Source organism: Oncorhynchus kisutch, unplaced genomic scaffold, assembly GCF_002021735.2.
Source record: "Oncorhynchus kisutch isolate 150728-3 unplaced genomic scaffold, Okis_V2 scaffold2951, whole genome shotgun sequence".
NCBI classification, from domain to species: domain Eukaryota; kingdom Metazoa; phylum Chordata; class Actinopteri; order Salmoniformes; family Salmonidae; genus Oncorhynchus; species Oncorhynchus kisutch.
The window spans coordinates 343308-366806 of record NW_022264896.1 but is presented as its reverse complement, the minus strand read 5'-3'; the positions used below and the strand labels follow the sequence as shown (position 1 = coordinate 366806).

Genomic DNA, 23499 nt, shown 5'->3' with positions numbered 1-23499 from the left:
AGAGACCACAGAAACATAATCTATAGAAGGGAGTACTGGGGCTGACCAGAGACCACAGAAACATAATCTATAGAAGGGAGTACTGGGGCTGACCAGAGACCACAGAAACATAATCTATAAAAGGGAGTACTGGGGCTGACCAGAGAAACATAATCTATAGAAGGGAGTACTGGGGCTGACCAGAGACCACAGAAACAATCTATAGAAGGGAGTACTGGGGCTGACCAGACACAACAGAAACAATCTATAGAAGGGAGTACTGGGGCTGACCAGAGACCACAGAAACATAATCTATAGAAGGGAGTACTGGGGCTGACCAGAGACCACAGAAACATAATCTATAGAAGGGAGTACTGGGGCTGACCAGACACCACAGAAACATAATCTATAGAAGGGAGTACTGGGGCTGACCAGAGACTACAGAAACATAATCTATAGAAGGGAGTACTGGGGCTGACCAGAGACCACAGAAACAATCTATAGAAGGGAGTACTGGGGCTGACCAGAGACCACAGAAACAATCTATAGAAGGGAGTACTGGGGCTGACCAGAGACCACAGAAACATAATCTATAGAAGGGAGTACTGGGGCTGACCAGAGACCACAGAAACATAATCTATAGAAGGGAGTACTGGGGCTGACCAGAGACCACAGAAACAATCTATAGAAGGGAGTACTGGGGCTGACCAGACACAACAGAAACATAATCTATAGAAGGGAGTACTGGGGCTGACCAGAGACCACAGAAACAATCTATAGAAGGGAGTACTGGGGCTGACCAGAGACCACAGAAACATAATCTATAGAAGGGAGTACTGGGGCTGACCAGAGACCACAGAAACATAATCTATAGAAGGGAGTACTGGGGCTGACCAGAGACCACAGAAACATAATCTATAGAAGGGAGTACTGGGGCTGACCAGAGACCACAGAAATATAATCTATAGAAGGGAGTACTGGGGCTGACCAGAGACCACAGAAACATAATCTATAGAAGGGAGTACTGGGGCTGACCAGACACCACAGAAACATAATCTATAGAAGGGAGTACTGGGGCTGACCAGAGACCACAGAAACAATCTATAGAAGGGAGTACTGGGGCTGACCAGAGACCACAGAAACATAATCTATAGAAGGGAGTACTGGGGCTGACCAGAGACCACAGAAACATAATCTGTAGAAGGGAGTACTGGGGCTGACCACAGAAATATAATCTATAGAAGGGAGTACTGGGGCTGACCAGAGACTACAGAAACATAATCTATAGAAGGGAGTACTGGGGCTGACCAGAGACCACAGAAACATAATCTATAGAAGGGAGTACTGGGGCTGACCAGAGACCACAGAAACAATCTATAGAAGGGAGTACTGGGGCTGACCAGAGACCACGGAAACATAATCTATAGAAGGGAGTACTGGGGCTGACCACATAAATATAATGTATAGAAGGGAGTACTGGGGCTGACCAGAGACTACAGAAACATAATCTATAGAAGGGAGTACTGGGGCTGACCAGATAAATATAATCTATAGAAGGGAGTACTGGGGCTGACCAGAGACCACAGAAATGGAATCTATAGAACAGGCCAAATCATTGATGTCATTATGGGATGACTGGCAGCCATTGCCAGTTTACCAGTCAATTTGTGATTGTTTGAGGCTCTAAGCCCCTTCTAGAGATGATATTTCTACGAGAGAGAGAGAGACATACCACAGGATCCTTCACTGTGTCCACCAGGCGGATGATGTTGGTTCCACCACGCAAGTTCTCCAGGATCTTAATCTCTCGCTTGATCTTCTTCTTCTTAACAGGCTGAAACAAGAGATCAATCATTTCCCCAGACTTAACACAACAAAAAGACCCTCAAAGCCTCAAAACAGGCAGGGTCGTATTCTCCAGAACCAAACGGAAACAACTGGACCGAAACTTAACTCTACACACTCCATTGGAGCGGCAGGGCAGCCTAGTGGTTAGAGTGGAGGGGCGGCAGGGTAGCCTAGTGGTTAGAGTGGAGGGGCGGCAGGGTAGTCTAGTGGTTAGAGCGGAGGGGCGGTAGGGCAGCCTAGTGGTTAGAGTGGAGGGGCGGCAGGGTAGCCTAGTGGTTAGAGTGGAGGGGCGGCAGGGTAGTCTAGTGGTTAGAGCGGAGGGGCGGCAGGGCAGCCTAGTGGTTAGAGCGTAGAGGCGGTAGGGCAGCCTAGTGGTTAGAGCGTTGGACTAGTGACCGGAACGTTGCAAGTTCAAACCCCTGAGCTGACAAGGTACACATCTGTCGTTCTGCCCCTGAACAGGCAGTTAACCCACTGTTCCCCTGAACAGGCAGTTAACCCACTGTTCCCCTGAACAGGCAGTTAACCCACTGTTCCCCTGAACAGGCAGTTAACCCACTGTTCCCCTGAACAGGCAGTTAACCCACTGTTCCCCTGAACAAGGCAGTTAACCCACTGTTCCCAGGCCGTCATTGAAAATAAGAATTTGTTCTTAACTGACTTGCCTGGTTAAATAAAAGGTCAAATAAAAAAAATTAAAACATTGTGTGCACTAACGAATACGATGCCGTTCAACTGAAGCCAATAGAAGGCCAACTGTTTTAAGTCAGGGGGGCCACATGTCTAGGTTGAGGGGCCTATTAACTCCATTGTATAACACCTACGGGAAAAAAAATATTAAAAACACATTACAAAAATGACAGCAGCTCACCTTGAGGATTTTAACCACCACTTTCTCATTGTTACTGATGTTGACGGCTTCAAACACCTCGCTGTATTTCCCCCGGCCCAGCTTACGCACCAACTGGTAGTTGTCCTGATTACTGGAGAGAGAAGAACAAGACAATCCTGAGAAGAGACCAGGTTGTCCTGGTTACTGGAGAGAGAAGAACAAGAGAATCCTGAGAAGAGACCAGGTTGTCCTGGTTACTGGAGAGAGAAGAACAAGAGAATCCCGAGAAGAGACCAGGTTGTCCTGGTTACTGGAGAGAGAAGAACAAGGGAATCCTGAGAAGAGACCAGCGGGGGGGAATGGTAGGAGTACATGCATGCAGTAGGGTTATTATCCAGATTATCTGGAAGGGATTAATACACATTTACAACAGGGTTCTCCTAACTCCTGTCCTGAAGAGCAACTGAGTGATAAACAGACGTTTGATCAAACCCTGTAGGCTTGGAATGAAAGCGTGCGCACCCAACTCTCCAGAATTAGAGAACCCTAGTAACCAACAGTTAGTAGAATAGCTACATCCTTCTTTTACCTCCAGCTTGGCACGTGTGCATCGTAGTCCCAGTAGTCCCTGGTCTTCTGCGTGTTGACATCGGTGTAGACCCGAGCTTTACTGCTGACCGTAGGAGGGGGCATCGCGAGCTTGGACGCCCGGTGCTGATGGGGCTCACCTTCCACAACAATACTACTCTTCTTGGCGCGAAATTGGAAGGCAGGGCACCGACTTTCGGGGACCCTAGATGTAGTTAACTCCGTGTAAGATGGCTTAACATTGGTTTGGGCTACTTTCGTCCGTAGTTGGTGACCGCAGTCGGCAGCACTTGCTGTGCGGATTGTCAAAGCTACGATGAGCGAGTGCCTGATGCACCTGAACAGCCTGTTTGGCAAGATGCTATGGTGGACCGCCAGTTTCAGGGAGGCGACAGGAGAAAGGGGAAAGAGGACGAGGTAGACTAACACAATTGGCAATAAGGATTCAATATCGGACAGCTAGCTAGTAACTCAAATCGAGAAATGGTTTAAAAAGCAATTCAAGAGGCCGAGAGCTGGGCAAGCTAATTGAATTTGACAGACCCCTCTGGTATAAGCAACATAAGTTAGCTAGTTAGCCTAGATGCTAACCAGCTAAGTTGGGCCCCAGTGTTCATCACAATACTAACGTACACGAATACGATAAGCCAACATAAGTACAATATCAAACAGCAAGCTTGAGTGGCGATAATAAGTTATTTAACAACGGTCAGTTGGTTTAGAAAATACGTGAAATCCCGTCTCGCTACATGTACGTTACTGTAGAAATGATTGTCGTTAGCTAGCCTGCTACTGTTAGCTAGCTAGCAGCGCACTCGGGTAGGAAGTCCAGCGACATGTATTTGGGCTTGCGGTGGCACCCTCTCCAGGGCGCAAAGTTCGAGAAAAATGCCTGAGAATATGACACTTGAAACCGCTTGAATATGTTTTTGAGTCTGGCTAATAGGTTTAGCTTAAATATTCATTCCTAAGAAGACTCCGTCGTTCAAGTCGTAGCTGCTGCTGCTGCTGTGGACTCCGTTGCAACAAAAAAAAACTCAACCGGAAGTAGTCACCAGTGACCCCCCCTCCCCAAAACGCAACATTGGAGCCACTATTGGAGTCGTTGATGTAGCGGCCCAAAGATCACTACTCTGTCTTGTTACCGGCCGCATTCTAACCAGCAGGGGTTTCATTTGTAGCGGGTTTCGTTTAAAGATATATCACACATTTTTAACCTAGCAATTGCTTTATTGAAACATAAACTATATCTTATTTGACTAAGTAAATGTATATAAACCTTTCTGGCAAATATCTAGCGAAAGTCTGAAATACGTACCAAAATAGTCACATGATCACTCTCAATATTCACATGCACTTTTCTCTCAGGTGTGGTGTGTTGTAATTCCACCTCGGTACCTGATAATAAAAAAATGTGCACCTCGTGGACAACATTTCCATGTGCATTGAAGTATTGTGTTTGTGTATGAGACCGTTTCCTGTTTTCTGTCAATAACTTCCTGTTAAGAGGACTAGTAGTACATTGCCCCCTCTCGAATGTGTACTGTCCAGTGTATTTAAGCGAACACAAATACTTGTAAAACAATAATATTGTAAGATTTGTTTATTTTGTTAGTGCAGTGTGTATATGAACATGATATACTGTACATATCATTCAAGATTGAATGTAGCCTACACAGATTAAGCCACAGAATGATGTCATCGTCTATATCTCCCAGTTGACAAAAATTGATGGCAGCAGAGGCAGACGCACAGACTGGGACATATTTGACCAGCGTTGGCATGCAGAAGGCCTGTCGAGAGCATCAAAACCGTGATGCATCATGGGGAAATTGTGACCGACTGACCGATCTGCAACTAACATTTGAGTAGTTAATTATGATTCAAGGTGATTTGTAGATTAGTCGTTCACGCCTTTAAAAAATGTTTTGGCTCCGATGTCAAACACGCTCATAGCCTAGCTGCAGACACAAGGGTCAAACACGCTCATAGCCTAGCTGCAGACACAAGGGTCAAACACGCTCATAGCCTAGCTGCAGACACAAGGGTCAAACACGCTCATAGCCTAGCTGCAGACACAAGGGTCAAACACGCTCATAGCCTAGCTGCAGACACAAGGGTCAAACACGCTCATAGCCTAGCTGCAGACACAAGGGTCAAACACGCTCATAGCCTAGCTGCAGACACAAGTGGTCAAACACGCTCATAGCCTAGCTGCAGACACAAGGGTCAAACACGCTCATAGCCTAGCTGCAGACACAAGGGTCAAACACGCTCATAGCCTAGCTGCAGACACAAGGTTCAAACACGCTCATAGCCTAGCTGCAGACACAAGGGTCAAACACGCTCATAGCCTAGCTGCAGACACAAGGGTCAAACACGCTCATAGCCTAGCTGCAGACACAAGTGTCAAACACGCTCATAGCCTAGCTGCAGACACAAGGGTCAAACACGCTCATAGCCTAGCTGCAGACACAAGGGTCAAACACGCTCATAGCCTAGCTGCAGACACAAGTGTCAAACACGCTCATAGCCTAGCTGTAGACACAAGGGTCAAACACGCTCATAGCCTAGCTGCAGACACAAGGGTCAAACACGCTCATAGCCTAGCTGCAGACACAAGTGGTCAAACACGCTCATAGCCTAGCTGCAGACACAAGGGTCAAACACGCTCATAGCCTAGCTGCAGACACAAGGGTCAAACACGCTCATAGCCTAGCTGCAGACACAAGTGGTCAAACACGCTCATAGCCTAGCTGCAGACACAAGGGTCAAACACGCTCATAGCCTAGCTGCAGACACAAGTGTCAAACACGCTCATAGCCTAGCTGCAGACACAAGTGACTTGACTACCTCATCATCCTACCCAGGTCAAACATAAAACTTCTTCCCAAGTTGCACCCTACTCCCTATAGCTTGCACTACTTTTGACCAGAGGCCCTGGTATACTACATAGGGAATAGGGTGCCATGTAGGATGAATCCACCACATGACATTCTCACTGCTAACCTTTCAGTTTCATATCCTCATTCCAAATACACATTGTGAGCATACGGTTTCTTTTTTTATCTCCTTCCAAATACACATTCATAAAACAATATAAGACAACAACAACATATGTATAAACTTGCATACATAATCACATACTTCCTTCTTCTCCACCTCAACATATAGACATACTAACATAAAAGTCCTCTCACAGATATTTCAGGGGCAACTGAGGGAACAATTTGTGTAATTGGGACCCTAACTTGGCAGGGTTTACATGAAGACCCCCTAGGCACAAACCAAGGCCAACATGTCCAAATGAAAATCATGATAAAGAGATTGATGTGTGTTTTTTTATTTTTATAAAATCACACGATAACTGCTAGGTTGAAATCCAGATGTAGACATTACTGGTTTAAACAAAAACCAGTGGGCCGTTGACTTACGACCAACTGTCTGCTCTGTGGGTTGAGGGACGAGCGTAGCGTAGGAGTGATCCCACCTGTCGGAGGACAATGCCACCGGACCGGAGGATGTCCTCCACACCCCTTTTTTTGCTTAAATACAAAAACACAAAACAATCTCAACTCAACTGGGTAGAAAAGCAGGTAGCAGAAGCAGTTCTTCCAACACATTTTGACAACTTCTACCACTAAGGTTGTTAATGTGTTAGCATGTAATATTTATGTACAAACAGTACGTATAGGACTCAGAGGTTGTGAGCATCGTCGGCCCATTTCCCTGTGCACATTTTATTTGATGTAACTGGGCAAGTCAGTTAAGAACAAATTCTTATTTACAATGACGGGCCTACCCCCCGGGCCAAACGCGGACGACGCTGGGTCAATTGTGCGCCACCCCCCTATGGGACTCTCAATCACGGCCGGTTGTGATACAGCCGGGAATCGGACCAGGGTCTGTATAGGGACACCTCTAGCACTGAGATGCAGTTCCACTCGGGAGCCCCACGTTGACAGAGAGATATGGTATGTGTTTATTTCTATGACATAGGGAGCCAAAGTAGTCCAGAATGCGGGGAAATATTCCCATTGACACATACTACAGTAGTTGCTATTCATTATAGTACAGAGATGAGACAGTTTATCTACCACAGATTTCCAAAGAGGACACAAGATATAACTTGTCACATTTTTTTCCTTTTTTTTTTAAGCAAACCTAAGCTACTACAGTACAACAGTGATGCTAAATATAAACATATTTCACAATTATAAATTGGGTGGTTCGAGCCCTGAATGCTGATTGGCTGACAGCCGTGGTATACTACAGGTATAACAAAACATGTATTTTAACTGCTCTAATTACATTGATACCAGTTTATAAAGGCACCTCAAGGGGGTTGTGGTATATGGCCAATATACCACAGCTAAGGGCTCCGCATTGCATCGTGCATAAGAACAGCCCTTAGCCGTGGTATATGGCCAATATACCACAGCTAAGGGCTCCGCATTGCATCGTGCATAAGAACAGCCCTTAGCCGTGGTATATTGGCCATATACCACAACCCCTCGGGCCATATTGCTTAAATATACTCATGCAGAAACGTATATATTTAAGTCTATGAGGGGTGGGGTTTATTGGGCATTACTAACAGCCAACCAGAGGGTTAAGGGGGAGTTCAACACGTAGTGTGGCCAAAACTTGAACCCAAACCACAGCAAAGAAATTATATGACCATAAAGGAGTCAGAGAATAAGACCCCAATTTCCTTAAACATTTCATTTCATAAATGTTTTAAAAAGCAACTCCTAAGTATGTGATGTTACAACGCATGATAACATTTCCAATGCCTTTTCAGATTGAAACATTCCTTTTCAAGGTGCATTTTTCCTGCATCCAACAAGGTGACCACAGTTGATCTGGATCATGGGTAGTTGATCTGGATCATGGGTAGTTGATCTGGATCATGGGTAGTTGATCTTGATCATGGGTAGTTGATCTGGATCATGGGTAGTTGATCTGGATCATGGGTAGTTGATGTACTGTTTTCAGTTGATCTGGATCATGGGTAGTTAATCTGGATCATGGGTAGTTGATGTACTGTTTTCAGTTGATCTGGATCATGGGTAGTTGATCTGGATCATGGGTAGTTGATGTACTGTTTTCAGTTGATCTGGATCATGGGTTGTTGATGTACTGTTTTCAGTTGATCTGGATCATGGGTTGTTGATGTACTGTTTTCAGTTGATCAGGGTCATGGGAAGTTGGAAGTCACTAATGAAGGGCAGAACATGGGCACGATTACCTTGGTGTGAGGAAGAAGGTGTCAATAATAACTTCATGGTTAGGATTAAGCAGAGTTTTACCATTGTTTATGCAAAAGGAGTGGGGGAGGGGGGGTGGGTGTGTGTAACTAAATGTAAATAATGATTGTGTGGTTATATACAAATAAGGTGTCAGGAAGAGTGTTGCTGTATGCTTGGTCGGGCAACGTTCCATGTCACCGCGTGTGTTCACACTGTACAGGCGCTCAACAGCAGCAGACCTGCTCACTGTATACACGGGGCTGTGGGATAACCGCCTCCTTCTGCAGTGTGCTGGACCGTGTGCTCCTGGAGGGCTCCCAGGTTCACAAAACGCTCCCCGCACCACACGCACTTAAACTGGGCTTCCCGCGAGTGCACCGCCTGGTGCTTCACCAGGTGCTCCCTCTGTTTGAAGCTCTTGTCGCAGCTGGAGCACTTGTAAGGCTTCTCGCCGGTGTGAACGCGGCGATGCCGTTGCAGCTCCGAGGAATACTTGAAGCGCTTCTCACAGTCGGGGCACTTCAGGGGCTTCTCCCGTGACGGGTCGCAGCGGTGTGTCACGAACTCAGACGGCGACAGGAAGCGTCGGTTGCACAGGGAGCACTTCAGCGGCTTCTCCTGACAGCTGGAGTTCTGGTGGCGCTGGAGCGTCGACTTCTTCTTGTAGCCTTTGCCACACACGTCACACTTGTAGGGCTTCTCCACCGCCGGCGTGGCCGCGGTCACGGAGCCAGACGCCGACCCTGAGCCGGTGCATTTGTGCCGGAGCAGTTCACCGGATTGGCTGAAGCCTTTCTGGCAGGAAGCACACTTGAACAGGCTCTCCATGCCATGGACATGCTGGTGGTACAGCAGGTGGGAGGGTTGCAGGAAACCCTTGTCACATAGGTTACACTTAAAAGGCCGGTCGGCCGGGTTCTTGTGAGTGCGGCGGTGACGAACGAGGGCGTACTGCTGCTTGAAGCTCATCTGGCACTCCTCGCACTGGAACGGGCGTTCCTCGGAGTGCGTGCGTTCGTGCTGCCGCAGATCAGAAGGCCGCTTGAAGCCCTTCCCGCACGAGCCGCAGCGGAACGGCCTGTCCAACGTCACTGTGGGCTGGCACTGGTGGTGCAGTAGCTCCGACGACTCCTTGAAGTGCATCTCGCACAAATTGCACTTGAACAGGTGCTCGCCGGAATGGGCGTACATGTGGCGCACGAGGTGTGAGCGGTGCTTGAAGCACTTTTCACAGACGGCACACTTGTAGGGCCGCTCTGAGCTGTGGGTGCGCTGGTGGTGGGCCAGGTGAGAGGACTGGCTGAAGCTCTTGTCACAGGTGTCACACTTGTAAGGCTTTTCCCCCGTGTGCACACGCTCGTGTCGCGACAGCTCAGACAGATGCCGAAAGCCCTTGTGGCACACAGAGCACTTGTAGGGCCTGTCTGGTCCCGAAGCCTCAAACGCCGTAGGGGCTGACGCTCCGCACGCTGCCCCGCCACTGGAGGCCTCGCCGGTGGACGGGTTGGCTGCGGAGGAGGTGGGGGTGTTGTTGCCAGAACCTGGGCGGTAGGTCTTCTCACAGATGGAACACTTCATGGGGTTGTTGCCGTTGTTGTGGGCGTTGTGGTGCTGTGCCAGCGAGGTGAGCAAAGAGAAACCCATCTTACACACGCCACACACAAACGGCTTCTGCTCCACCTGTACACACTGATGCTCCAACAGATCAGTGGCCTGGCAGAAGATCTTCATACATTGGGTACACTGGAACGACCGATCCCCGGTCCCCATACACTGGTGCTCATGTGGATTAGCTAGGTGGGATATGTCATGGCCGCAGGCTCCGCACTTGTGCCCTCCCTCGCCTCCTACCTGTAGGGAAGGCTGCTGGGCGGGTACGGCATGCTGCTGGCCATGCTGGGGCTGCTGCTGGAGGGATGCCACATCCGGCTGGAGGACGATCCCGTACACGGCACAGCCCAGGGCGCTGTCGGAGCCCGGGGGGAGGTTGTGCACCACGGTGGGTGGGGGAGCCACTGCGTGCTGCTGCCACGCCTCAGTCATCCTGCTGCTTCGCACGTATTGATTCAGTTTTGACTGTGTGAAGGGGAGGCCCAGGAGTATCCAATAAGGCCCGGCTATGGGGGCAGGTTTTGGTCGGGCTGGTGATGTCCAACAGGTGTGTTTTCTACCGGCTCTTATCAATAGGTGATACACCTCTGGTCGTCCACTAGTAAAAGGGCAGAAACCCTACAGAGGGAAAGACAGAGGGGGTATATGAACATGATGTAAATGTAGCCGATACAGACTTTATGCAATGGATCCATGTATGTTGTTTTATTTATTTAACCTTTTTATTTCACTACGGAAAGTCAGTTAAGAACAAATTATTATTTTACAATGACGGCCAATTGCATATTTTACTACACCGGCCAATCCCGTACGACGCTGGGCCAATTGGTCGCTGCCCTATGGGACTCTCAATCACGGCTGGTTGTGATAGAGCCTGGAATCGAACCAGGGTGTCTGTAGTGACGCCTCTAGCGCTGAGATGCAGTGCTTTAGACCGCTGTGATACAGCCTGGAATCGAACCAGGGTGTCCGTAGTGACGCCTCTAGCGCTGAGATGCAGTGCTTTAGACCGCTGTGATACAGCCTGGAATCGAACCAGGGTGTCCGTAGTGACGCCTCTAGCGCTGAGATGCAGTGCCTTAGACCGCTGTGATACAGCCTGGAATCGAACCAGGGTGTCTGTAGTGACGCCTCTAACGCTGAGATGCAGTGCCTTAGACCGCTGTGATACAGCCTGGAATCGAACCAGGGTGTCCGTAGTGACGCCTCTAGCGCTGAGATGCAGTGCCTTAGACCGCTGTGATACAGCCTGGAATCGAACCAGGGTGTCCGTAGTGACGCCTCTAGCGCTGAGATGCAGTGCTTTAGACCGCTGTGATACAGCCTGGAATCGAACCAGGGTGTCCGTAGTGACGCCTCTAGCGCTGAGATGCAGTGCTTTAGACCGCTGTGATACAGCCTGGAATCGAACCAGGGTGTCCGTAGTGACGCCTCTAGCGCTGAGATGCAGTGCCTTAGACCGCCGCGCCACTCGGGAGCCTATGTACATTGTTTTTAACTGCAACGCAATGGTATTACCAAATCTATGGTATTAATACTCTCAAAACGACTGGATTTTATTTTTTTATACATTTTTAGGATTGTATACATTTCGAGATGGACATAGACTACAGCTTAAAGGTTTAGCTACAGATTTTAAAACCAGATCATGTGATTCAACACCCAAAGAATGGTTTCATTACACGGGTATTACAGGTGTCTATACAAAACGTCACCAGAGATTTTAACTAAACTGGTATTGGCGATACCATCTTCGTCCCCTCGATTAATAGTCACATTTTTGTGTCCAGCTGCAGGGGGTCTGTTTAAATTTAGATAATTCTCCGTCATTGTTGGATGAATTCATGGAGCTCCCCCCCAAAAATATTTATTTGAACAATGGAGCATTTTCTAGATTCAAACGGACATGATCCTTCCCGTTTCCACGAATCGAGGACGACAGTCACCCAAGTCGTAGACCGTTCTCTCTGCTGCCGCACGGAAAGCTGTACCGGAGCGCCAAGACCAGCTCCAAAAGGCTCCTTAGCCGCTTCACACCCCCGAGCCATAAGACTGCTGAACAATTCATCAAATGGTCACCCGGACCATTTACATTGTTTTAATACGGCTGCTACTCCCTGTTTATTGTCTATGCATAGTCACTTTACCCCTACCTACATGTACACTGCTGCTACTCCCTGTTTATTGTCTCTGCATAGTCACTTTACCCCTACCTACATGTACACTGCTGCTACTCTCTGTTTATTATCTATGCAGAGTCACTTTACCCCTACCTACATGTACACTGCTGCTACTCACTGTTTATTGTCTCTGCATAGTCACTTTACCCCTACCTACATGTACACGGCTGCTACTCGCTGTTTATTATCTATGCATAGTCACTTTACCCCTACCTACATGTACACTGCTGCTACTCTCTGTTTATTGTCTATGCATAGTCACTTTACCCCTACCTACATGTACACTGCTGCTACTCACTGTTTATTGTCTATGCATAGTCACTTTACCCCTACCTACATGTACACTGCTGCTACTCACTGTTTATTGTCTATGCATAGTCACTTTACCCCTACCTACATGTACACTGCTGCTACTCACTGTTTATTGTCTAAGCATAGTCACTTTACCCCTACCTACATGTACACTGCTGCTACTCACTGTTTATTGTCTATGCATAGTCACTTTACCCCTACCTACATGTACACTGCTGCTACTCACTGTTTATTGTCTATGCATAGTCACTTTACCCCTACCTACATGTACACTGCTGCTACTCTCTGTTTATTGTCTATGCATAGTCACTTTACCCCTACCTACATGTACACTGCTGCTACTCACTGTTTATTGTCTATGCATAGTCACTTTACCCCTACCTACATGTACACTGCTGCTACTCACTGTTTATTGTCTATGCATAGTCACTTTACCCCTACCTACATGTACACTGCTGCTACTCACTGTTTATTGTCTATGCATAGTCACTTTACCCCTACCTACATGTACACTGCTGCTACTCCCTGTTTATTGTCTATGCATAGTCACTTTACCCCTACCTACATGTACACTGCTGCTACTCTCTGTTTATTGTCTATGCATAGTCACTTTACCCCTACCTACATGTACACTGCTGCTACTCACTGTTTATTGTCTATGCATAGTCACTTTACCCCTACCTACATGTACACTGCTGCTACTCACTGTTTATTGTCTATGCATAGTCACTTTACCCCTACCTACATGTACACTGCTGCTACTCTCTGTTTATTGTCTATGCATAGTCACTTTACCCCTACCTACATGTACACTGCTGCTACTCACTGTTTATTGTCTATGCATAGTCACTTTACCCCTACCTACATGTACACTGCTGCTACTCTCTGTTTATTGTCTATGCATAGTCACTTTACCCCTACCTACATGTACACTGCTGCTACTCTCTGTTTATTGTCTATGCATAGTCACTTTACCCCTACCTACATGTACACTGCTGCTACTCCCTGTTTATTGTCTATGCATAGTCACTTTACCCCTACCTACATGTACACTGCTGCTACTCTCTGTTTATTGTCTATGCATAGTCACTTTACCCCTACCTACATGTACACTGCTGCTACTCTCTGTTTATTGTCTATGCATAGTCACTTTACCCCTACCTACATGTACACTGCTGCTACTCTCTGTTTATTGTCTATGCATAGTCACTTTACCCCTACCTACATGTACACTGCTGCTACTCTCTGTTTATTGTCTATGCATAGTCACTTTACCCCTACCTACATGTACACTGCTGCTACTCACTGTTTATTGTCTATGCATAGTCACTTTACCCCTACCTACATGTACACTGCTGCTACTCTCTGTTTATTGTCTATGCATAGTCACTTTACCCCTACCTACATGTACACTGCTGCTACTCTCTGTTTATTGTCTATGCATAGTCACTTTACCCCTACCTACATGTACACTGCTGCTACTCACTGTTTATTGTCTATGCATAGTCACTTTACCCCTACCTACATGTACACTGCTGCTACTCACTGTTTATTGTCTATGCATAGTCACTTTACCCCTACCTACATGTACACTGCTGCTACTCCCTGTTTATTGTCTATGCATAGTCACTTTACCCCTACCTACATGTACACTGCTGCTACTCACTGTTTATTGTCTATGCATAGTCACTTTACCCCTACCTACATGTACACTGCTGCTACTCTCTGTTTATTGTCTATGCATAGTCACTTTACCCCTACCTACATGTACACTGCTGCTACTCACTGTTTATTGTCTATGCATAGTCACTTTACCCCTACCTACATGTACACTGCTGCTACTCTCTGTTTATTGTCTATGCATAGTCACTTTACCCCTACCTACATGTACACTGCTGCTACTCCCTGTTTATTGTCTATGCAGTCACTTTACCCCTACCTACATGTACACTGCTGCTACTCTCTGTTTATTGTCTATGCATAGTCACTTTACCCCTACCTACATGTACACTGCTGCTACTCTCTGTTTATTGTCTATGCATAGTCACTTTACCCCTACCTACATGTACACTGCTGCTACTCTCTGTTTATTGTCTATGCATAGTCACTTTACCCCTACCTACATGTACACTGCTGCTACTCTCTGTTTATTGTCTATGCATAGTCACTTTACCCCTACCTACATGTACACTGCTGCTACTCACTGTTTATTGTCTATGCATAGTCACTTTACCCCTACCTACATGTACACTGCTGCTACTCTCTGTTTATTGTCTATGCATAGTCACTTTACCCCTACCTACATGTACACTGCTGCTACTCACTGTTTATTGTCTATGCATAGTCACTTTACCCCTACCTACATGTACACTGCTGCTACTCCCTGTTTATTGTCTATGCATAGTCACTTTACCCCTACCTACATGTACACTGCTGCTACTCACTGTTTATTGTCTATGCATAGTCACTTTACCCCTACCTACATGTACACTGCTGCTACTCACTGTTTATTGTCTATGCATAGTCACTTTACCCCTACCTACATGTACAAATTACCTCGAATAACCTGTACCCCCCGCACATTTACTCGGTACCAGTACCCCCTGCATAGAGCCACGTTATTGAAACCTAATCTTAGTGTTACTTTTAATCTTATTTTTTACTTTAGGTTTATTTAGCAAATATTTTCTTAATTCTATTTCTTGAACAGCATTGTTGATTTAAGGGCTTGTAAAGGAAGCATTTCACGGTAAGATCCCACACCTGTTGTATTCGGCGCATCTGACAAATACAATTTCATTTGATAGTATCGCCAGGTTAGTTGATAGATCTGACTTGTTTTGTATAGCCACACTTGTAACTACCAGTATAATGGTAAAACATATATATATTTTCTTATAGTTAAATCAAATGATCTGGTGTTACCATATGTAGCTACATAAAGGCGACATGAGAGGAGATCGCAGCAGATTGTGTTTGTTGTTTTGTTTTGAGTCGTCTTTATATATGAACAACAGCATCCTTCTTCAACTAGTAACAACATCACTACAACAGTTATCTGTTTCGCTAACTAGAGAGGCTGAGACGAGGTCCAGGCACTAAAATGACACTGAACTACATGTTCTCCCATTTAAACCTACAGTACATCATGCGGCTATACAAGTGACCTATTAAAAACGATGCCGAAATTATAACTGGGTGTATGATTATAATAAACTAACGTTAACTAGCTCGATAATAATTGTTATTTATTAGATACATAGCATTAGGTGGCTAACGTCGGTTAGCTAAGCAAGTTACGTGGGATAGCATGGCTAGTCGGTTTGCAAAAAACAGATGACTAATCTCAAAATATTAATGTATCATTTGTATTACCTAGTTAATAATATGTCTAGGCCTATAACGTCGCCGGCAAAAACACAGCTGTTGTTCGCCTAAAGTTACTGTCTCGTCTGCGAAAAGGACTAACCAGATGGCTAGCTACCAAGCTAATTTAGCTATTTCCGAAGGGGGAAAATAAAAATGGAAACGTCGAGGCCCCATCGATGGTCTCGGATTGTGCCAGCCGCCGACCTAGGCCGCCCTACCGGAGCTATACACTCCACCTTTTATACAACCAAAAGCGGCGTAATACATTTTCATGCAATCATAAATACAACATCATTAAAATATATATATATATATATAAGTCAACACGGTTGACAGCTTACATTTCGGTATGGCTCTCAGTCATCTTCCTCTGGTGCCAGGACAGGAGTCGACCTTCCGATAAATATTTCGGCTGGCGGAGGACGGTGGCGAGATGAGAGCGGAACGCCATCCACTAATAATGTACACCGGAAATCTCCACAGCCTGCATCACTCCCCGGGGTGTAGATTCAAATGTTATAGCTACATTTCCCCTCCCTTCTGTATCATAATGTAAGGTTGTTCTTATTTTTCAGTCCGTTCAACCGTTCTCCTTCAATTTGGTATAACTTTGGTGTATAATTGTAACCCTCCTGCTGTGTTCCGGTCGAATTGGACCGATTTGTCCGAAGTTTTCTCCCGGACAAATGTAGTTCATTTATTCTGATTGTCATAAGGTTTCATGACTTTGTCCACACAGGGCATCTGAACACACAAAATACATTTAGATGATTTTCATTAAGTTTTGGGTTGTTTTATTTAACCTGCGGTGTTCCCGGTGTTCCCGACCGTTCATTAGAAATTAATGGGTGAGACTACAATTAGTGTATAAAATTGAGATCAGGCACATGCCCATTCATCAGATGGACACACTTCCCAGACCCCCACATGCATGTGTGTTTGAGCACACGCACACACACACACACACACACACACACACCTCACTCCCCTTCTTGGCTTCCATGGCAACCCTCACGGGAACTTTTCCCCAAAAGAATCTTTCCTCCACGGGAACCACACCTGTTGGCATTCTCACAAACAATCGCAACATTATTTCAATAATATATAGAGCTTTTCTCGCAGCTCTGGTATATAAAGCTTTTTTGAGGCCTTGCTCACAATTCATTCTGTGGCGGCACAATGACCAAAACAATATATTGTATGTGAGGGTCATGATCATATCTTTGATCTTGATACTGGTGAGGAGGAGAGAGTCCTTGTTAAACTTTGACACAAAGTAGTCTGCGATAAATAACACAATATGTTTATTTGTCATAGTCAAAATAATCCATACATTATGCTTGTTTTACTCAAAAACGAGTTGTATGAGCTCAGGTCAATGAGGCCTACAGGCCATAAATAGCAAATAGAAGTTAAAAACGTATGTTCACAATAACTTAAGTTGATTAAAGGTTCTAACACAACATTAGGTGATAATATATCTATTATTATGGATTTATAATCAGCTATAATGAGGCGATCATTTTCAACCCGGAACACAGAATTAATTAACATGAAACGAACACAACAGGAGGGTTAATGCATTGTAAAGCCAAATTCAATATTCGTTACTAATTGAAGCACTATGAACATTGATACACACTAGGCTACTGTAGCTGTAATCAGAATATGTACAGATTGATGAACATTTCATTTTCCTGTATGGATGGGGCTGGGAGTTTAGTATATGGGTGGGAGTCACGGCACCAATGGGACTGATTGAGTTTTCATGTTCTCTGATCTGAGTCATCAGAGCCACAATTAATATATTACTTCCAAGTAATCTTGTATAAGATTAAAAAGGATGCAACACAAATAAAATAAAGGTTAAGTATATAGTATGTCAGGTACAGTACAGTTACACACTGCACACGTTTACATAGTACTTACAATCAGTTTTGAGTATTTACAATGAAATTGACATGCAGGCAACATTGAGAAAAATGTAAATGTTCCCTCACTGGCTTTAGAGACTTGGGCGTGTGCAATACGTAGGGACGGCAAACGTTCAGCCTAATGCACAGACACTATGGAGGATCGAGGATCGGTAGGATGGTCAGTTTTACAAGGGTATGTTTGGCAGCTATTGCGAAATAGGAAGCCGATTCTAGATTTAATTTTGGATTGGAGATGCTTACTGTGAGTCTGGTAGGAGAGTTTACAGTCTAGACAGGCACCTAGGTATTTGTAGTTGTCCACATATTCTAAGTCAGAACTGTCCAGAGTAGTGATGCTGGACGGGCGGGCATGTGCGGGCAGTGATCGGTTGAAGAGCATGCATTTAGTTTTACTTGCATTTAAGAGCAGTTGGAGGCCACGGAAGGAGAGTTGTATGGCGTTGAAGCTCGTCTGGAGGTTAGTTATCCAAAGAAGGGCCAGAAGTATACAGAATGGTGTCGTCTGCGTAGAGGTGGATCAGAGAATCACCAGCAGCAAGAGCGGCATCATTGATGTATACAGAGAAGAGAGTCGGCCCGAGAATTGAACCCTGTGGCACCCCCATAGAGACTGTCAGAGGTCCGGGACAACAAGCCCTCCGATTTGACACACTGAACACTATCAGATAAGTAGTTGGTGAACCAGGCGAGGCAGTCATTTGAGAAACCAAGGCTGTTGAGTCTGCCGATAAGAATGTGGTGATTGACAGAGTCGAAAGCCTTGGCCAGGTCAATGAATACGGCTGCACAGTAATGTCTCTTATCGATAGTGGTTATGAAATCGTTTAGGACCTTGATCGAGGCTGAGGTGCAGCCATGACCAGCTCTGAAAACAGATTGCATAGCGGAGAAGGTACGGTGGGATTCAAAATGGTCGGTAATCTGTTTGTTAACTTGGCTTTCGAAGACCTTACAACGGCAGGGTAGGATAGATTTAGGTCTGTAGCAGTTTGGGTCTAGAGTGTCTCCCCCTTTGAAGAGGGGGATGATCGCGGCAGCTTTCCAATCTTTGCAACAATTTCGGCAGATCATTTTTAGAAAGAGAAGGTCCAGATTGTCTAGCCCGGCTGATTTGTAGGGGTCCAGATTTTGCAGCTCTTTCAGAACATCATCTATGTGGATTTGGGTGAAGGAGAAATGGGGGAGGCTTGGGTGAGTTGCTGTGGGGGGTGCAGGGCAGTTGACCGGGGTAGGGGTAGCCAGGTGGAAAGCATGGCCAGCCGTAGAAAAATGCTTATTGAAATTCTCAATTATAGTGGATTTATCAGTGGTGACAGTGTTTCCTAGCCTCAGTGCAGTGGGCAGCTGGGAGGAGGTGCTCTTATTCTCCATGGACTTTACAGTGTTTCCTAGCCTCAGTGCAGTGGGCAGCTGGGAGGAGGTGCTCTTATTCTCCATGGACTTTACAGTGTTTCCTAGCCTCAGTGCAGTGGGCAGCTGGGAGGAGGTGCTCTTATTCTCCATGGACTTTACAGTGTTTCCTAGCCTCAGTGCAGTGGGCAGCTGGGAGGAGGTGCTCTTATTCTCCATGGACTTTACAGTGTTTCCTAGCCTCAGTGCAGTGGGCAGCTGGGAGGAGGTGCTCTTATTCTCCATGGACTTTACAGTGTTTCCTAGCCTCAGTGCAGTGGGCAGCTGGGAGGAGGTGCTCTTATTCTCCATGGACTTTACAGTGTTTCCTAGCCTCAGTGCAGTGGGCAGCTGGGAGGAGGTGCTCTTATTCTCCATGGACTTTACAGTGTTTCCTAGCCTCAGTGCAGTGGGCAGCTGGGAGGAGGTGCTCTTATACTCCATGGTCTTTACAGTGTTTCCTAGCCTCAGTGCAGTGGGCAGCTGGGAGGAGGTGCTCTTATTCTCCATGGACTTTACAGTGTTTCCTAGCCTCAGTGCAGTGGGCAGCTGGGAGGAGGTGCTCTTATTCTCCATGGACTTTACAGTGTTTCCTAGCCTCAGTGCAGTGGGCAGCTGGGAGGAGGTGCTCTTATTCTCCATGGACTTTACAGTGTTTCCTAGCCTCAGTGCAGTGGGCAGCTGGGAGGAGGTGCTCTTATTCTCCATGGACTTTACAGTGTTTCCTAGCCTCAGTGCAGTGGGCAGCTGGGAGGAGGTGCTCTTATTCTCCATGGACTTTACAGTGTTTCCTAGCCTCAGTGCAGTGGGCAGCTGGGAGGAGGTGCTCTTATTCTCCATGGACTTTACAGTGTTTCCTAGCCTCAGTGCAGTGGGCAGCTGGGAGGAGGTGCTCTTATTCTCCATGGACTTTACAGTGTTTCCTAGCCTCAGTGCAGTGGGCAGCTGGGAGGAGTTGCTCTTATTCTCCATGGACTTTACAGTGTTTCCTAGCCTCAGTGCAGTGGGCAGCTGGGAGGAGGTGCTCTTATTCTCCATGGACTTTACAGTGTTTCCTAGCCTCAGTGCAGTGGGCAGCTGGGAGGAGGTGCTCTTATTCTCCATGGACTTTACAGTGTTTCCTAGCCTCAGTGCAGTGGGCAGCTGGGAGGAGGTGCTCTTATTCTCCATGGACTTTACAGTGTTTCCTAGCCTCAGTGCAGTGGGCAGCTGGGAGGAGGTGCTCTTATTCTCCATGGACTTTACAGTGTTTCCTAGCCTCAGTGCAGTGGGCAGCTGGGAGGAGGTGCTCTTATTCTCCATGGACTTTACAGTGTTTCCTAGCCTCAGTGCAGTGGGCAGCTGGGAGGAGGTGCTCTTATTCTCCATGGACTTTACAGTGTTTCCTAGCCTCAGTGCAGTGGGCAGCTGGGAGGAGGTGCTCTTATTCTCCATGGACTTTACAGTGTTTCCTAGCCTCAGTGCAGTGGGCAGCTGGGAGGAGGTGCTCTTATTCTCCATGGACTTTACAGTGTTTCCTAGCCTCAGTGCAGTGGGCACCTGGGAGGAGGTGCTCTTATTCTCCATGGACTTTACAGTGTTTCCTAGCCTCAGTGCAGTGGGCAGCTGGGAGGAGGTGCTCTTATTCTCCATGGACTTTACAGTGTTTCCTAGCCTCAGTGCAGTGGGCAGCTGGGAGGAGGTGCTCTTATTCTCCATGGACTTTACAGTGTTTCCTAGCCTCAGTGCAGTGGGCAGCTGGGAGGAGGTGCTCTTATTCTCCATGGACTTTACAGTGTTTCCTAGCCTCAGTGCAGTGGGCAGCTGGGAGGAGGTGCTCTTATTCTCCATGGACTTTACAGTGTTTCCTAGCCTCAGTGCAGTGGGCAGCTGGGAGGAGGTGCTCTTATTCTCCATGGACTTTACAGTGTTTCCTAGCCTCAGTGCAGTGGGCAGCTGGGAGGAGGTGCTCTTATTCTCCATGGACTTTACAGTGTTTCCTAGCCTCAGTGCAGTGGGCAGCTGGGAGGAGGTGCTCTTATTCTCCATGGACTTTACAGTGTTTCCTAGCCTCAGTGCAGTGGGCAGCTGGGAGGAGGTGCTCTTATTCTCCATGGACTTTACAGTGTTTCCTAGCCTCAGTGCAGTGGGCAGCTGGGAGGAGGTGCTCTTATTCTCCATGGACTTTACAGTGTTTCCTAGCCTCAGTGCAGTGGGCAGCTGGGAGGAGGTGCTCTTATTCTCCATGGACTTTACAGTGTTTCCTAGCCTCAGTGCAGTGGGCAGCTGGGAGGAGGTGCTCTTATTCTCCATGGACTTTACAGTGTTTCCTAGCCTCAGTGCAGTGGGCAGCTGGGAGGAGGTGCTCTTATTCTCCATGGACTTTACAGTGTTTCCTAGCCTCAGTGCAGTGGGCAGCTGGGAGGAGGTGCTCTTATTCTCCATGGACTTCACAGTGTTTCCTAGCCTCAGTGCAGTGGGCAGCTGGGAGGAGGTGCTCTTATTCTCCATGGACTCCATTGTGTTCTTAATGTACTGCTCCATTTCCTTCTAGAAAACACAGAAGAGTGTTTTTTTATCAGTGAATTTACATTTATGAATATGAAATTTTGCCATTAGCACAATTAGATTTACGAGGTAAAATTGTTTTTCTTTATCCTTATTAAGGTTAAGGAAACCGAGCAGCACATTCTCCCATAAAAAAAACTAAAGTCATCAAGAATATGAATAATTATAAAACTGTGAATATCTTTCCATTATGTTTTTACATGTGGACAATGCCAAAATAAATGCAAAACTGTTTCTGGATGCTCAACACAAAAAATACAGTTATTGTCTTTTTAAAAGTTTCTTCAGGTAATGATTCGCAGGGTAATACTTCTAGATCATTCTGAAAGAGACCTCTTTGACCTTGTTAACAAGCAGGTATTTGTGTGGTAATAACCAGACTTTTCCCCAACAGATATTAGTGACCAATGTATTCCAGTAACTTGTGACATAAGGAATGGATACAATCTCCCTTTGAAATAAAGCAGGTATCAATCTGTTGTTCTGAAGGAAACCTTGTATTTTCACCCCATAATATTTGGTGTAACTACACATCCTTTTTTTTTTTTTACCTCAGACTGGCGAAGGGGAAAGGGGGATACCGTCAGTTGTAAAACGTAATGCCTCTTCCGCATTTAACCCTTAATCGACATCTATGTCTTCGGCGCCCGGGGAACAGTGGGTTAACTACCTTGTTCAGGGGGCAGAACGACAGATTTTAACCTTGTCAGCTCTGGAATTCAATCCAGCGACCTTTCGGTTACGAACGTTTATATTCATCACGATGACATAAAATAGATGACTTAAAACAGATCAATCAATATATGTTGTTTTGTACTGTTCACTTTGGGATGCGCGAGACTTAACGAAATGCCACGGATAATTCCGGGGGCAGTCCCGCTATAAAAGTCGCGGACATTCAAATGTATCTCTTAATTCGCAACCCATCGTTGTCACTGTTGATATCTTATGCTGTTTAAATAAACTAACAGAACAAGTGGACTGTTCCCTTTCCCATAATGGCAGCCTCCCGAAGTTACAACTCAACATCCGAAATGCCAAAATATAGATTGAAGCCTTCTATAAATTCTCATCCAACCAAACATGTATAGGTTTTCCCAAGTTTCCATTTGGCCTCTGAATGGTGTTAGTTTAAACAGCGATACACCTCCAGACGTTTACCACCTGTTCTATTGATTTCAGGGTGATAATCGATAAAGTTATTAACAGTTATTTTTAATGCGTTACACTTGCCGCGTTGGCCAAACACTTTAATCAAAACGCAACACTTAAAAAATGTAGCCAGATGTCTTCTACAAATTGTCTTCTAACCAATGACGTACACATGATTCCCATAATCCGTTTTTTTTTAGCTGTGTTAGTCTAAACAGGATGCGCAACCTCATTTCCCCCTCTCTCGCCCATTTGATTTCAACGTGATATGTGTGATTGACAAAGAAGCGCGTATTGCGTTTCTATTTCCGTTTTAGCGACCGCAAAATGTAACGGTCTGTCTTCTGCAGGTTGTTCTCTAACCATGGAAAAGAGATATCCAGTTTTCATGTGTTATTTTTATTTGTTCGTTTCAATACCGCGCATCCTGAATTCTCCCTTAATCGATATCAGTCAATTATTGCCACGGTTTTTGGTGCGTGTGTGGTTTATAAAGGTGCCTG

General features: G+C 46.1%; 2 protein-coding genes across 5 annotated transcripts in view; both read right to left on the bottom strand.

Moving 5' to 3' along the window:
* Nucleotides 1–4409, bottom strand: part of LOC109886166 (casein kinase II subunit alpha') — a 35025-nt gene extending 30616 nt beyond the window's left edge. The window contains exons 1-3 of one of the 2 annotated variants that reach the window (XM_031819997.1): nt 3249–4409; nt 2699–2810; nt 1712–1813 (exon numbers count right to left, since the gene is read on the bottom strand). In XM_031819997.1, coding sequence (XP_031675857.1) covers nt 1712–1813; nt 2699–2810; nt 3249–3352 — 318 coding nt within the window. In that variant the 5' untranslated portion in view covers nt 3353–4409. The remainder of the gene's footprint in view (nt 1–1711; nt 1814–2698; nt 2811–3248) is intronic. The other variant, XM_031819998.1, reaches the window with a different exon arrangement.
* Nucleotides 4410–4835: 426 nt separating this feature from the next.
* On the bottom strand, nt 4836–16558 carry LOC109886167 (zinc finger protein 319-like). 3 transcript variants are annotated; one of them, XR_004208844.1, is made up of 3 exons: nt 16313–16555; nt 10351–10728; nt 4836–8467 (listed from the first exon to the last, which is right to left on the bottom strand). XR_004208844.1 is itself a non-coding variant. In XM_020477906.2 (3 exons), the coding sequence occupies exon 2, from the start codon at nt 10540–10542 to the stop codon at nt 8743–8745; it is 1800 nt and encodes a 599-aa protein (XP_020333495.1). In that variant the 5' UTR covers nt 10543–10728; nt 16313–16558; the 3' UTR covers nt 4836–8467; nt 8739–8742. The 3 variants fall into 3 exon arrangements, 2 of the variants coding, with proteins under 2 accessions (XP_020333495.1, XP_020333493.1); XM_020477906.2 differs by having other exon boundaries at nt 8739–10728; nt 16313–16558; XM_020477904.2 differs by having other exon boundaries at nt 4836–10728; nt 16313–16557.
* Between the last annotated feature and the right edge of the window lie 6941 nt (nt 16559–23499).